Source organism: Lithobates pipiens, unplaced genomic scaffold (assembly GCF_037356315.1).
Source record: "Lithobates pipiens isolate NorthernLeopardFrog02 unplaced genomic scaffold, aLitPip1_a1.2 Scaffold_27, whole genome shotgun sequence".
Taxonomy (NCBI): Eukaryota; Metazoa; Chordata; class Amphibia; order Anura; family Ranidae; genus Lithobates; species Lithobates pipiens.
In genome coordinates this window covers 43,686,872-43,703,890 of record NW_027507788.1, presented here as the reverse complement: position 1 = coordinate 43,703,890, position 17,019 = coordinate 43,686,872, and the positions used below count along the sequence as shown (strand labels likewise).

At 45.7% G+C, this 17,019-nt stretch overlaps 1 protein-coding gene across 5 annotated transcripts in view; it reads left to right on the top strand.

Annotated features, from left to right (window-relative positions):
- DIXDC1 (DIX domain containing 1) overlaps positions 1–17,019 on the top strand; it is a 274,022-nt gene that overhangs the window by 117,420 nt on the left and 139,583 nt on the right. For all 5 annotated transcript variants that reach the window (XM_077456913.1, XM_077456912.1, XM_077456914.1 and 2 more), the window contains one exon: positions 10,107–10,214. In XM_077456913.1, the coding sequence (XP_077313039.1) occupies positions 10,107–10,214 (108 nt within the window). The remainder of the gene's footprint in view (positions 1–10,106; positions 10,215–17,019) is intronic.

Here is a 17,019-nt window from a genome sequence, read left to right as displayed (position 1 = left end):
CAGACCGGATGGGGCTGGGCGGTGCACTTAGCGGTATGTATGTTTAGGGCAGTGTGGGCCCAGGGACAAATGTCCAGGATGCAAGCAGTCTGCATTTTGGGCATTCATCCCTGGGCACATACTGCCCTAAAAAGAAGTACCTTTGAATGTGCTGTCCAGTCACAGTGGCTGTCAGACTCTCATGCCGTGTACACACAATCGGAATTTTGGTCGGAAAATGCTCTGATGGTTTTCCCAATAGAATTCCGGTGGGATCTCGCTCAAGCTGTCTTGCATACACACGGTCACACCAAATTCTGACCGCCAAGAACGCGGTGAAGTACAACATGTACGACGGGACTAGGAAAAAGAAGTTCAATACCCAGTAGCCAATAGCTTCCATCTCCTAGTTGAATCTGAGCATGCGTGAGTTTTTGCCCGTCAGAATTGCATACGGAATTTCTGATAGAAAGTTTTTCCGTTTTAAAAATTGAGAACATGCTCTCAAATTTTTGCTGGCGGAAATTCAGCCAGCTAAATTTCCATGGAGCATACACACGGTTGCATTTTCCCACGGTTGCATCAGTCTTTTGCTGGCCGGAATTTCTAATCGTGTGTACGCGACATCAGAGTTTGAAAGGCTGCTGGCAGTGGGGCCGGTCTGTGTGCCTGTTCCCTCCAGCCGCAGCTAAATCCCAAAGCCTCATGCATCAGGGCCAAAATACCCAGTGTGCAGGAGGTGTAATTGGGTGGAATATACAGTATGCTATATGATAAAATGTCCCGCTCTAATAATAAGTGATAAATCTTCACAACCATGGACATTATACATTGAAATTACAAAACATTACAATTATTACATGTGATAATATAGTGCCATGTGCAAAAATATAGTACAGGGACCCCAGGTGATGTCTAAATAGATTAAATGTTGGATCGAGGTTTGTCCAGGCCATTGTATACTACACATTCTTCACCATTTGGATGTACTGATAAGCGCTTTTACTACTTGGTGAATGTAACACGCATACACACGATCGGACTATCCTGGCGGACAAACCGCTGGACTATGGCGGGGGTCCGCCGGACTTTTGAAATGAACGGACTTGCCCACACATGGAGGAAAGTCAGTTCATTTTGAACGTGGCTCCAAGTAGACGGGACTAGCGAAGGAAGTCAATGTCGCCGCCTTCGGCAGCGAGATTGACACCTCGCTAGCCCCGTCACCTGGTATGGACTTAAAGGGGAAGCCCTACGCCGAAAAAACGGCGTGGGGGTCCCCCCCAAAGTCCATATCAGACTCTTATCCGAGCACGCAGCCCGGCCGGTCAGGAAAGGGGGGGGTGGACGAGTGAGCGCCCCCCTTCCTGAGCCATACCAGGCTGCATGCCCTCAAAATGGGGGGGTGCTTTGGGGAAAGCTCCAAAGCACCTTGTCCCAATGTTGATGAGGACAAGGGCCTCTTCCCGACAACCCTGGCCGTTGGTTGTCGGGGGTCTGCGGGCGCAGGGCTTATCGGAATCCGGGAGCCCCCTTTAATAAGGGGGCCCCCAGATACTGGCCCCCCACCCTATGTGAATGAGTATGGGGTACAATGTACTCCTACTTATTCACCTGGTGAAAAAAGTGTAAATAAAACACAACACAAGGTTTTAAAATAATTTATTGCACAGCTCCGGTGGTCTTCCATCTTGGGGGGTCTTCTCGCCGGACTCCTCCGCTATCTTCTGCTAGCTCTTTTACTAGCAGACGAGCCCGGCTTTCTTCTTCGTCGCCACCACCCGGGGGTCTTCTTCCGACTTCGGGGGTCTTGTCCCCCTCTTCGGTTCTTCTTGCCGGGCCTCCGCTTTCTTCTCCCAGCTCTTTTACTAGCAGTGGCCGGTCTTCTGTCGCCGCTGTCTCTTATTCCGACTTCAAGGGCCTTGTCCCCCTCTTCGGTTCTTCTTGCCGGGCCTCCGCTTCCTTCTGCCAGCTCTTTTACTAGCGGTGGCTCGGTCTTCTGTTGCCGCCTTCTCTTCTTCTTCCTTGAGATGTTGACTCGACGCTGTCTCTGGTCGCAATGACAGGGACGCGTAGTGCAGCGACTTATATAGGGACAAGGGGCGGGGTCACCGGGTGATATCACAGTCCCAGAATCTTCCGGGACTGTGACATCATCCCCTTTAAGTCCATACCAGGTGACGGGGCTAGCGAGGTGTCAACATTGAGTCCCGTCTACTTGGAGCCACTTTCAAAATGAACCGACTTTCTTCCGTGTGCGGGCAAGTCCGTTCATTTCAAAAGTCTGGCGGACTAGCGCACAGGCAGCCGGATTGGCAGTCCGGCGGACAATTTTGAGTCTTCTTTCTTGGGAAAAAAAAGTCCGCCGGAGCCCACACACGGGCAGATTGTCCAGTGGACTCTGATCCGCCTGACCAAGTCCACCAGATAGTCTGATCGTGTGTACGGGGCATTTGTGCTCTGAATAAATCTCCATTTTTACGTTTTTACGGTATATGGAGATGTTTTGCTTTTTTGGGATGGATGACCGTTGTTCTGCAACTAAGAGAGGTGACCCGACTGTAATGGTGGAGCTTTTGCCCCTGGAAGTTGCTATTTGGATTGTCCCCTAGGAAGCTGCTACTGAAGTGTTTTCTCATTGATACATACATTTTAACCTTTGGTAAGTGCATTTAAAGTGGTTGTAAACCCTTACAAACCACTTTGACCTACATGTAAGCCTAGATTAAGGCCGCGTACACACGCGCGGACTGTTTGCCCAACCTTGTTCGGCAAACAGTTTCGGCAAACAGTCCGCTCAAAATTTGCATGAGCGGACTTGCCCACACACGAGCGGACTGTTTCAGCGAACTGTTTGCCAAACAGTTGGCTCAACTTTTGAAATGAACGGACTCGCCCACGTAAGGAGGAGGCAAATCCGCCCATTTCGAGCGCGTGTACAGGTAGGCGGGGCCCGCGAAGGAGACGTCGCGGGCTCCGCCGCCTGGAATGGGCTTAAAGGGGAACCCCAACGCCGAAAAAAATCGGCGTGGGGGTTCCCCCAAAGTCCACACCAGACCCTTGTCCGAGCACGCTACCCGGCCGGCCAGGAAAGGGGGGCGAGCGAGCGCGCCCCCCCTCCTGAGCCGTACCAGGCCGCGTGCCCTCAACATGGGGGGGTGCCTTGGGGAAGGGGGGGCCGCGCGGCCCCCCCACCCCAAAGCACCTTGTCCCCATGTTGATGAGGACAAGGGCCTCTTCCCGACAACCCTGGCCGTTGGTTGTCGGGGTCTGCGGGCGGGGGGCTTATCGGAATCCGGGAGCCCCCTTTAAGAAGGGGGCCCCCGGATACCGGCCCCCCACCCTATGTGAATGAGTATGGGGTACAATGTACCCCTACCCATTCACCTGTGAAATAAAGTACAAAAAAAAAACACAACACAGGGGAAAAAATATTTTATTGCACAGCTCCGGGGGTCTTCCGTCTTCGGGGGTCTTCTCGCCGGACTCCTCCGCTATCTGTGTGTAGCTCTTTTACTAGCGGAGGAGTCCGGCTTTCTTCCTCCCCGCCGCCGGCCTCTTCTCCCGACTTCGGGGGTCTTGTCCCCCTCTTCGGTTCTTCTGCCGGGCCACCGCGCCTTCTTGTAGCTCTTTTACAGGCGGTGGCCCGGTCTTCTGTCGCCGCCGACTTCCGTTCGTGTTCTTCTTCTTGTTCTTCTCCAGGAGATGTTGACACGTCGCTCCCTCCGGCCGGAATGCCAGAGCCGCGCTGTGCGGTCACTTATATAGTGACAATGGGGCGGGGTCACATGGTATATGTCACATGGGTTGGTCACATGGGTTGATGTCACATGGGGACTATGACATCGTAAGGGGGCGGGGTCACCATGTGACCAACCCATGTGACATATACCATGTGACCCCGCCCCATTGTCACTATATAAGTGACCGCACAGCGCGGCTCCGGCATTCCGGCCGGAGGGAGCGACGTGTCAACATCTCCTGGAGAAGAACAAGAAGAACAAGAAGAAGAACACGAACGGAAGTCGGCGGCGACAGCGGCGACAGAAGACCGGGCCACCGCCTGTAAAAGAGCTACAAGAAGGCGCGGTGGCCCGGCAGAAGAACCGAAGGCGGCGACAGAAGAACGGAAGGCAGCGGCGACAGAAGACCGGGCCACCGCCTGCAAAAGAGCTACAAGAAGGCGCGGTGGCCCGGCAGAAGAACCGAAGAGGGGGACAAGACCCCCGAAGTCGGGAGAAGAGGCCGGCGGCGGGGAGGAAGAAAGCCGGACTCCTCCGCTAGTAAAAGAGCTACACACAGATAGCGGAGGAGTCCGGCGAGAAGACCCCCGAAGACGGAAGACCCCCGGAGCTGTGCAATAAAATATTTTTTCCCCTGTGTTGTGTTTTTTTTTGTACTTTATTTCACAGGTGAATGGGTAGGGGTACATTGTACCCCATACTCATTCACATAGGGTGGGGGGTCGGTATCCGGGGGCCCCCTTCTTAAAGGGGGCTCCCGGATTCCGATAAGCCCCCCGCCCGCAGACCCCGACAACCAACGGCCAGGGTTGTCGGGAAGAGGCCCTTGTCCTCATCAACATGGGGACAAGGTGCTTTGGGGTGGGGGGGCCGCGCGGCCCCCCCTTCCCCAAGGCACCCCCCCATGTTGAGGGCACGCGGCCTGGTACGGCTCAGGAGGGGGGGCGCGCTCGCTCGCCCCCCTTTCCTGGCCGGCCGGGTAGCGTGCTCGGACAAGGGTCTGGTGTGGACTTTGGGGGAACCCCCTTTAAGCCCATTCCAGGCGGCGGAGCCCGCGACGTCTCCTTCGCGGGCCCCGCCTACCTGTACACGCGCTCGAAATGGGCGGACTTTCCGAGCGGGAACAGTCCGCTCATTTCGAAAGTACAGCGGACAGGCCCACACACGGGCGGACTGTTCGCTCAAACACAGTTTCAGCAGACAGTTTTTCGGAATTTCCGAAAGACTTTGTCCGTCCAACTGTCCGCTGAAACTGTCCGCTGAAAGCCCACACACGAGCGGACTGTCCGCCCAAACACTGTTCAGCGGACAAGGTTGGGCGAACAGTCCGCCCGTGTGTACGCGGCCTAAGGCTTACCTGTAGGTCCAAGAAATATCTCCTCAACCTACACGGTTTATGAGATATTTGCCAAAAGACAGGCACCGCTGTCTATGGCGCATGCGCCGTAGACAGCGGCGTGCAGGCGCACTGAGCGCGCCGCTGTTAACGGCGGTATGCCGCGAGTGGCGGCTCCCATGCGCATGCACGGGAGTGACGTCATCGCGGCTCTGTCGATGACAGCGCCGGAGCAGCGAGACCCACCAAGAAGATGAAGGCTCCGTACACAAGGGGACAGCGGTGACACATAATGGACTACTATGCGATGCATAGTAGTCCATTATGCTTTACCTTTGCAAGAAACCATCATCAGGGTTTACTTCCTCTTTAACCCCCTATGGTGGCGGATAATTTTCACTGCGGTGATCTACACATGAATTTTGTGGTTACCAGTCACTATTACTGGAGTATTGTTTGATTCAAATACCGGGACTGTGACTTTTCTTGGCTCCCAGCACTTTATTTTTTCACATGGCACTTTGTTATATTATCACATGGAACGATTCCAGTGTTTTGTCATTTTAATGTATAATGTCTATGGTTTAGATTTATCACTTATTAGCGCAGCATGTTTTATCATACAGTATTGTACACAAATGTTTTGTCCTTTGTGGTGCTAAAAGCTTACAACCTTAAACACAATTAGTAGAGCTGCACGATTCTAGACAAAATGAAGTGTATTCCTTTGATCTAAAGGACAAATCATTACAATGTTTAATACTTAAGTTCAAAAATTTAGAGTTTAAGAATGTTGTGATTCTTGGCAAACTGCCCAGTTTTTTTTTTCCTTTCTTTTTGACAGCTGTCGGCTTTAGCAGAGCAGAGAGAACTCTCTGCATAGAAAGAATTGGGAAATACTTTGTCAAGATCGCAATGGGGAAAAAAATCACGATAACGATTAATCGTGCAGCTCTATTGGTGCAGTAGTCTTTAGAAAAACTGGAATATAGGGTCACTCGTGACTCTAAATTATACATACTGCATACACAAACAATTATGGTTGTTGTGGCCATGGGAGATCAATGATACTTTAATGAGTAATTCGTTTTATTAATTTCCAATACCATGCTGTGTTATGTAAAGCCAAGTTTTTTTAATTTATCAATAGAGAAAACTACACACATGCATGCTGAAAAATGATACAGCCCTAGTGAGTTATTGGATTGTGAGCTATCATCGGTGCTCTGATTTACACTAACATACTTGCTCAGAGTGCAGCAACAGGTATTCAGTATTCCTAGCAGATGCTTCATGCTTTGCTGTCTGGCTGCCTGGACACTTTGTTCTTTGATAGATAAGCAGTAGAAAGTGTTATCATTCCAAGGTGATGAGTTCATTGTCTTTCATAAAGGTTTATCTTGATTTTACCCGCGATTGCCCGGGAACACAGCAGGACCGTGGATATGTGTATGTAAACACACAGATCCACATCCTGTCAGTGGAGAGGAGACCGATGGTGTGTTCCTAGTAAAGAGGAACACTGATCGGTCTCCTCCCCTTGTGAGTCCCCTCCCCCCACAGTTAGAATCACTCCCATAGGGAACATATTAACCCCTGGAGCGGCCCCTGGTGTTAACCCCTTCCCTGCCAGTCACATTTACACAGTAATCAGTGCAATTTTACAGCACCGATCGCTGTGTAAATGTGAATGGTCCCAAATATGTGTCAGACGTGTCCAATGTGTCCATCATAATGTCGCAGTCATGGAAAAAATCACAAATCGCCGCCATTACTAGTAAGAAAAAAAAAGAATGGCATAAATCTATCCCCTATTTTGTAGATGCTATAACTTTTGCACAAACCAATCAATATACGCTTATTGCTATTTTTTTACCAAAAATATGTAGAAGAATAGGTATCGGCCTAAACTGAAGAAAAAAATTGTTTGTTTGTTTTTTTTAAAATGGGATATTTATTATAGCAAAAAGTAAAAAAGATTGTGTTGTTTTTTTCTTCTTCAAAAAACCGCAGAGGTGATCAAATACCACCAAAATAAAGCTCTATTTGTGGGAAAAAAAGGACGTCAATTTTGTTTGGGTGCAACATCGCACAACTGCACAATTGTCAGTTAAAGCGACGCAGTGCCAAATCGCAAAAAGTGCTCTGGTAAGGAATGGGGTAAAATCCTCCGGGGCTGACGTGGTTAAGGCTTCAGAACCCCTTTCTCCTAAGGGTGGTCTCATTTAGTTCAGGACATAGGGGGTTATTTACAAAAGACAAAGCCACTTTGCACTGAAAGTGCACTTGGAAGTGCAGTCACTCTAAATCTATGGAGTAAATCTGAAATGAGGAGAAGCTCTGCTGATTTTATCATCCAATCATGTGCAAGCTAAAATGCTGTTTTTTATTTTCCTTGAAGGTCTCCCTCGGATCTACAGTGACTTTACTTCAAAGTGCACTTTCAGTGAACTTTCAAGTGCACTTGCAGTGCAAAGTGGATTTTCCTTTAGTAAATAACCCCCATAGTGTTGCTTTCCTGTTGTCTGACACTGAAGCATCCTAAGGATATTGCTCTTCACTGCCTGGATGTAGAGAGTTTTGTTTTTCTTGCAGGCTGACACTTTATGTTACCTGAGGGTTCTCAAAAGGTAGAGGCTGCCCTTTGAGCCACAATTGCTAGGTGGATTCAGCAGATCATTACTCTGGATAGATGGTACCTCCCTTCCTGGTGAAGGCTTACTCCACTAGAAGTGTAATGATGCTTTGTGGACTTTCCAGCATTAGGCATTGTTTTCTCAGATCTTATAGCCTGGTCTTCTCCACACACGTGTGCTAGATTTTACTAGGTGGGTGTCCAGGTCATAGGGGGCACCAAGGAAGCTTGGAATAGGCAACACCTCAACAGGATACCAATAAAAACATCTTTATTGGAATGTATACAGATGCAGTTACAGGAATGAACGGAAGGTTAACATGTTTCGCACATCTTGTGCTTAGTCACAACGCGGGGGGGTGCCAGCCTTTGTCGGAAGGTCCTCCAAGTTGCCTCATTAGGGACCTTCTCATTTTAGTCCTCATTTTGTTCTTGTTAAAAGGGTTCTTATTTGTGTGCCTGCTAGTTTGCTCTTGCCTGCTCCTCGCGGGAGTTAGAACCTTTTGTACCACCTACCCCACCCTATTAGATTGTAAGCTCTTCTGAGCAGGGCCCTCTTAATCCTCTTGTATTTTATTGTATTGTAACTGTATTGTCTCCTTTTTATATTGTAAAGCACTGCATAAATTGCTGGCGCTATATAATTCCGGAATAATAATAATTTGTTTTGGTCATCCCAATAGTCCTGTAATGTATGATTTACGGCTCACTTACGTGGGCATCAAAAACACTGCATTTGGATCTGTACAACGTACAATTTTGTATGCATCTAAATGTAGCACTATAGTAATCAATGAGGCGCAATACACACAGCTGCAGCTACAAATAAAAATGTGTGCTGCATTTAGCTGCGTATATACTTTATGTAAACAGTAGAAAAAAAAGCTTGGAGATACGGGACTTTCAGGGTACCCATTAACCCCCCTGGCGGTATTCCCGAGTCTGGTTCGGGGTGGAAGTTTTATACCAAAAGCGGTAACCCCGAGCCAGACTCGGGACCGCATCGCTGGATCCAGGAGGAGCTTTACTTACCTTCTCCCTTGGATCCAGCGATGCCCCCACCCCCCTCCCGCGCTGTACGAGCAGCTCGTCCTCCGCTCGATTCGATCTCCGTGCCCTGCGAGCGTTGCGACGCACGGGGACGGAGATCGGCGCCAAATTCAAAAAGTGAAACACACAGTATACATACAGTATAATGTAATCTTACAGATTACATTGCTGTATGTAATTCTTTCACATCCCCTTTGTCCCTAGTGTTCTGTCCAGTGTCCTGCATGCAGTTTTATATTATAAAAACTGTTCTTTATGCCTGGAAACTGGAGATTGTCCATAGCAACCAAAACTCTCCCTTTACATCAAAAATTATTTTAGAGCAGCTAGAAAACAGCGATAATAAATTAGAATCACTCGCAGAATTGAGGGATAGCGATTTGTGGGGAGATCCGTCATCAAATACTGAAAAGTAATGACAGTGACAATTCTGCAACTGAGCAAATTTCTATGTTTTTGATTTGACTACATTATTGAATAATTTTTATTATTATTATTTGGTATAATTATTTATAGTTATTTATTATATTATAATTTATGATTTCATTTTTCAAACTTTATCATACCCGGGATGTCTGCTAGACTCTGGTTTGGACAGATTTAAGTGAGTTATTCCTAAGAATTACAGGACTACAATATAAGACGCCAAATTCTCATGCAAAATAATTGTACCGCTTTCAGCACCTAAAATCTGAAATAATCATACCGCCAAGGAGGTTAATACAAATAACACACTATAGTAAAACAGACAAATATACTGTCTGTTTTACTTTATTATATATTATTTGTATTAATGGGTACCCTGAAAGTCCCGTATCGCCAAGCTTTTTTTCTACTTTTCAATTTTAGGACAATGGTACTGTATTTGGACTGTATACTTGGAACTGATCCTCATCCAATATCTTTGAATACTTTATGTAAACAGGTTTAACAGGTGAAAGCCATTTGATGAATTGTACGAATCTAAACGTGAGCACTTTAGGTATGCATTTTATGCAGGGTCTTCTTCTAGCTCTTCCAGCAAAAACCTCCATTCCATGCAGATAATACAGGATTGAGTCAAGTTTTGCTATTTGCCAGTGTCCAGTCACCTAGCGGTGAAGCATAACTCAGTGGTGTAAGAATTAACTCTCATTTTTCATGTATTCTATAAAAAGGGGATTTTACCGGTAAGTTAAAAATCCCATTATTCTACAGATACAGTAGAAGACAGCTATATGCACATTTGCAATATTTCTGGATATCATTAGCAGTTTAATGGTTTCAGTTGTTCCCTGGAGTTACTCTTAATGCAATCTGCAGTTGCAAGTCTTTAATTTGAATGTATTACAATGAATAACCTCTTTTTAACATTTCTTCCTAGGAGCCACAGTGTAGAAGAAGAGATCGGGAACCCATACTGGAGTGTGCGGGCGATGGTGAAGCAATATGAAGGTCATCAAGGGAGTGCATCTCCTTCTGGGTCATCCGGGTAGGCTTATGCTTTTATATTGTTTTCTGCAATAATAGAACATTTGTTTTTCAATGTAAACCAGTGATTGGATTCTGATTGGTTGATAAGGGTTACTGCATTTAGCGATCAGCAATTGGGAATAAGTATTCTTCATTTATGAGGTTGGCTGTACTGTACTTTACATGTGTATAGATGCTACTAGATCGGGGTGGTCAACTTACTCATATATAGAGGGTCCCAAATACAGCCTCTGACATCAGCATATAAAATTCTGTGAAAATAATGCTATGGTCACCTGTCAGAGACTGTAGATATGCAACAGAAGATAGTCAGAGACTGCGAACATGCTATGGGAGATTGTTGGAGAATGTGGAAATGCTTCAGAAGACAGTCATAGACTGGAGGTCACTGTTGGTGCAGATCTATAAAGCACCCCCGAATTCCTGTTGCTCAGTGTTGAAAACATTCTGTGATAACCTTAGAACAGGGTTGGTCAATCTACTTAATATAGGAGTCCACAAGTTCAGCCTCTGACATAATCAAAGGACCACACACAACATTCAGTGAATATACTACTGCAGTAATAGACCAAACAGAAAACGTTCAGCAGGGAACATCTTCCCTGTCCTTGCTGAATAAAAGCATCCCCACAACATGATGCTACCACCACTGTATTTCATGGTGGGGATGGTGTGTTCAGGGTGATGTGCAGTGTTAGTTTTCGGCCTCACATAGTGTTTTGCTTTTAGGCCAAAAGGTTCCATTTTGGTCTTACCTGATCAGAGCACCTTCTTCCACATGTTTGCTGTCTCGACAAATGGCTTCACACAAACTGCAGGACTTCTTATGGCATTTTGGCTTGCTCCTTGCCACTCTTCCATTAGCCAGATTTGTGGAGAGCATGACTAATATTTGTTCTGTGGATAGATTCTGCCACCTGAGCTGTGATTCTCTAAAGCTCCTTCAGAGTTACCATGGGCCTCTTGGCTGCTTCTCTGATTAATGCTCTCCTTGCCCAGCCTGTCAGTTTAGGTGGACGGCCATGTCTTGGTAGGTTTGCAGTTGTACCATACTCCTAATTTTCGAATGATGGATTGAACAGTGCTCTGTGAGATGTTCAAAGCTTGAGATATTTTTTTTTTATAACCTAACCCTGCTTAAAACTTCTCCACAACTTTATCCCTGACCTGTCTGGTGTGTTCCTTGGCTTTTATGATGCTGTTTGTTCACTAAGGTTCTCTAACAAACCTCTGAGGGCTTTACAGAACAGCTGTATAAATACTGACATTAAATTACACATAGGTGGACGCTATTTACTAATTATCTCATAAAAGTGAGTACACCACTCACATGTTTGTAAATATTTTATTCTATCTTTTCATGTGACAACACTAAAGAAATGACACTTTGCTACAATGTAAAGTAGTGAGTGTACAGCTTCTATAACAGTGTAAATTTGCTGTCCCCTCAAAATAACTCAACACACAGCCATTAATGTCTAAACTGCTGGCAACAAAAGCGAGTAAACCCTCCAATGTCCAAATTAGGCCCAAGGTGTCAATATTTTATGTGGCAACCATTATTTTCCAGGACTGCCTTAACCTCCCTGGCGGTATTCCCGAATGTGGCTCGGAATGAATTTTCACTACCAAAAGTGGTAACCCCCGAGCCACACTCAGGATTACATTACGGTATCCTGGGAAAGTTACTTACCTTGTCCCCAGGATCCTGCGATGTCTCCACGCTGTGTGTTCAGGTCGTGTCCTCCGCCCAATGTACTGTGTGCCGTGCTCTGTTCCCTGTGAGCGTTGCAAAACACGGGGATGGAGCATGGCGCCAAATTCAAAAAGTGCAAAAAAACAAAACACATACAGTACACTGTAATCTTACAGATTACATTACTGTATAAAATAATTTCACATGCCTTTTGTCCCTAATGCTTTGTGTAGTGCCCTGCATGCAGTTTTATATTATATATACTGTTCTTTCTGCCTGGAAACTGGAGATTGTCCATAGCAACCAAAAAGCATCTCTTTATCAAAATCGGTTTTAGGCCAGCTAGAAAACAGCGATCACTTGCAGAATTGAGCAATAGTGATTCGTGGGGAAAGCCGTCATCAAACACTGAAAGTAATGACAGCGACAATTCTGCAATTTTATTACATTATTGAATAATTTTTATTATATTATTATTTGTTATAATTATTTATAGTTATTTATTATAATTTATGATTTTGTGTTTCAAACTTTATCATACTCGGGATGTCTATTAGACTTTGGTTTGGACAGATTTAAGTGAGTTATTGCTAAGAATTACAGGCCTTCAATATAAAACGCCAAATTTCCATGCAAAACATTCTACTGCTTTGAGCATTAAAAATCGGAAGTAATCATACCGCCAGGGATGTTAAATAGGTCCGCTTGAAAGTTGGAGGCATCTTGTAAGGACATTATTCCAGTGCATAGCTTGGTGTGCTTGGTGATCTGCAAACACTGAAATTGTACTTTTATCCTATACCCTATATCATTTATAAAGATATTAAATAGTAGGGGTCCCAACACTGAACCTTGGGGTATACTACTAATAACCTAAGAACATTTAGAGTACCATTCCTTAACCACTTCCCAGCCGGCCAATGCACATATATACGGCCGGGTGGGAGCCGTCTACTTCTGATAGGACGTTCAGGAACGTCCATCAGAAGGAGCGGGATCGCGCGTGCGCATGCCCGCGCAGCGGCGCGATCCCGATGCGCCCGTGTCACCCGGACACGGCGCATCTCAGATCGGCAGGAGGGCTCTCTGATTGGCCCTCCTGATCACATGAGTGTCCCTTCACATCAAAAGTGGTTTTAGACCTGCTAGAAAACAGTGATAGTAAATTAGAACTCTTGCAGAATTGAGCGATAGCGATTTGTGGGGAAATTCGTCATCAAACACTGAAAGTAACGTCAGCGACAATTCTGCAACTGAGCAAATTGCAGTGTTTTTGATTTCATTACATTATTGAATACATTATATTATTATTATATTATTTGTTATAATTATTTACAGTTATTTACTATATTATAATTTATGATTTTGTGTTTCAAACTTTATCATACCCGGGATGTCTACTAGACTCTTGTTTGGACAGATTTAAGTGAGTTATTCCTAAGAATTACAGGACTACAATATAAAATGCGAAATTTTCAATGCAAAACAATGTACCGATTTGTCTGACATAATCATACCGCCAGGGAGGTTAACCCTCGTGGGCATGGAGTTCACTAGAGCTTGACAGGTTGCCACTGGAGTCTCCTTCATGAAGACATCACGGAGCTGGTGGAGGTTAGAGACCTTGCGCTCCTCCACCTTCATTTGAGGATGCCCTATAGATGCTCAATAGGGTTTAGGTCTGGAGACATGCTTGGCCAGTCCATCACCTTTACCCTCAACTTCCTTAGCAAAGCATTGGTCATCTTGGAGATGTGTTTAGGGTCGTTATTATGTTGGAATACTGCCCTGTGGCCCAGTCTCCAAAGGGAGGTGATCATGCTCTGCTCCAGTATGTCACAGTACATGTTGGCATTCATGGTTCCCTCAATGAACTGTAGCTCCCCAGTCCCGGCAGCACTCATGCAGCCCCAGACCATAACACTCCCACCATCATGCTTGACTGTAGGCAAGACACACTTGTCTTTGTACTCCTCACCTGGTTGCTGCCACACACGCTTGACACCATCTGAACCAAATAAGTTTATCTTGGTCTCATCAGACCACAGGACTTGGTTCCAGTAAACCATGTCCTTAGTCTGCTTGTCTTAAGCAAACTGTTTGCAGGGTTTCTTGGGCATTATCTTTAGAAGAGGCTTCCTTCTGGGACGACAGCCATGCAGACCAATTTGATGCAGTGTGCGGCGCATGGCCTGAGCACTGACAGGCTAATCCTCCACCCCTTCAATCCCTGCAGCAATGCTGTCAGCACTCATATGTCTATCTCCCAAAGACAACCTCCGGATGAGCATGTGCACTCTTGACCATGACCATGACAAGACCTGTTCTGAGTGGAGCCTGTCCTGTTAAACCGCTGTATGGTCTTGACCACCGTGCTTTCAAGGTCTTGTCAATCTAAGGTCTTGTCAATCTTCTTATAGCCTAGGCCAGTGATGGCAAACCTTGGCACCTCAGATGTTTTAGAACTACATTTTCCATGATGCTAATGCGCTCTGCAGTGTAGTTGAGCATCATGGGAAATGTAGTTCCAAAACATCTGGGGTGCCAATGTTCGCCATCACTGGCCTAGGCCATCTTTATGTAGAGCAACAATTCTTTTTTTCAGATCCCCAGAGAGTTCTTTGCCATGAGGTGCCATGTTGAACTTCCAGTGACCAGTATGAGAGAGTGAGAGCAATAATACCAAATTTAACACACCTGCTCCCCATTCACACCTGAGACCTTGTAACACTAACAAGTCACATGACACCGGGGAGGGAAAATATCTAATTGGGCCCAATTTGGATATTTTCACTTAGGGGTGTACTCACTTTTGTTGTCAGCAGTTTAGACATTAATGGCTGTGTGTTGAGTTATTTTTAAGGGCAGCAAATTTTGCACTGTTATACAAGCTGTACACTCACTACTTTGCTAGCAAAGTGTCATTTCTTCAGTGTTGTCACATGAAAAGATAGAATAAAATATTTACAAAAATGTGAGGGGTGTACTCACTTTTGTGACATACTGTGTGTATGTATATATATATATATATATATATATATATATATATATATATATATATATATATAAATGAAACATTAGGAGTGCTATATAAGATCCAGTATAAATCTCACCTTGGTAGCAAAAAGATGCGACAAAGTTGACACCCACAAGAGGTCACTATATTATACTCTGGTTCACAGTTTATAAACAAGGCCGGACATATCCAACCCTTGCAGGAGATATTTCCTGCAAATATCATTATAATATAATATAATAAAGCGTATATGTGGCCACATGGGTAGCCGATGGCAGTTAAGCAAATGATGTATAAATAAATGCTTTCAACTAAGGGAATGCTTATCACACGCTAAATATGCCCCCCTTATAGTGCTCCTGTCTGGCATATCGAAACCCCCTGCCACGAGCGGTAGGTGACGTCACAGGACCCGGCCCCTTTCTGACGTCACAGGACCCGGCCACCCCACGGCCACGTCATGGCAGATGTGCCAGGCCTCCACAAGTATTTTAAATTCAGATTTTCAGATGTGAAGTGACTGGCCTCATGAAACAAATCCTCCTACATAAGTTGTACCTGTTTATCTGCAGCACTGTCTTCTCTACATCCCTTCAAACTGCTGAATTTATAACTTTTATCTGACAGTTCAGAAAACAGGGGCCAAAGAGCTAAAAATACACTCTGCAGAGCTCAGTGAGGAGAGGTCTGAAAGCTGATTGGAGGGAAGAGACACACCCCCCTCCACAGAGCTCACAGGAACAGAGCTGAGGTTGTCAATCTGCTGGAGATTTTTTCTCTTGGTGTCAGGAACACTTGTCAGAAGTAATTCATGCTGATAGTAGAAAAAACAAGCAAAAGACATGAATTACACTTTGCGCTCTTAATTGAGACAAGTACACACTATAGAAGGATTTGCTTTGTTCATATTTCATGTCTGAGGTTTACAACCACTTTACTGGGTATAATATTGGCACAGCCCCAAATGATTCACAAAGGCTCAAAACTGATGTGGTCTAGAAACATTTATACAAAATAAAGGTGAATAAAGTACCTGGACCAGATGGCTTACACCCACGGGTCCTCAAAGAGTTGAGCTTTGCTATCCAACCCATTGTTTCCCATTTTTAGACACTCTTTAATGACTGGCATAGCATACTGGATTTGCATAGTTTAAAGTGGAACTTCACTCTCTCAATCAACATTGACTACTTTGAATGCTTATGCTGCCAGCATTAGTAAATAGATAGGAAAGTATATCATATTTATTAGTTTTAAACAGTTTTTTTACATGTATTTAATTACTTCCTGCATTCCCTGCCTAGGCAAATTATGCCACACATCCCAAGAGTCTTCAGGAGGGGAGAAAGAGTTTTTTCAGCCAAGCACACCCTCCTGCCTGCATGCTTGAGCTAAAGTCAGATGGATTCTAGGAAGTAAATGCTACATGAATCATCTGCCTTTACTTAAGATGGCCACAGACAGAAATGCTAGGGGTGTGTTTTTCTAAGACCCCTTTCACACTGAGGTGCTATTCAGGTGCGAGTGCTTTCAAACTGGGGCGCTGCGCTGGCAGGGCATCAGAAAAAGTCCTGCCAGCAGATTCTTTGCAGCGGTGTAGGAGCAGTGAATACACCGGTCTTCCACCGCTCCTGTCCATTTAAAACAATGGGGCAGTTCCACCATACTGCAGCGGCATTTTGCAGTCAGATTTAACCCTTTGTCGGTCGCTAGCGAGGGTTAAAACTGCCCTGCTAATGGGCGAATAGCACCGCTAAAACTTCAGTAAAGAGGCGCTAAAGATAGCGCAGCTTTTCTGCCGGCTCCCGGGGGGGCTCAGTGTGAAAGGGGTCTTGGTGATTTCTCAGCAAAATAAAACATAGAGACATGCTTTAAATATTAACTACTTGCCACCCGCCCACTGTCATATGACAGCGGGACGTTGCAGCTGTAGTTCTGAGCGGACATCATATGACGTGATCGCCTTCCCTGTCCCCCAGGGGGCGCATGCGTGCCCGCCTCGTCACTGGGGACCCAATGCGCGTGCCCGGTGGCCGTGATGTCCGCCGGGCACCCGCGTTTGCCTAGTAACAGAGCAAGACCGTGGATCTG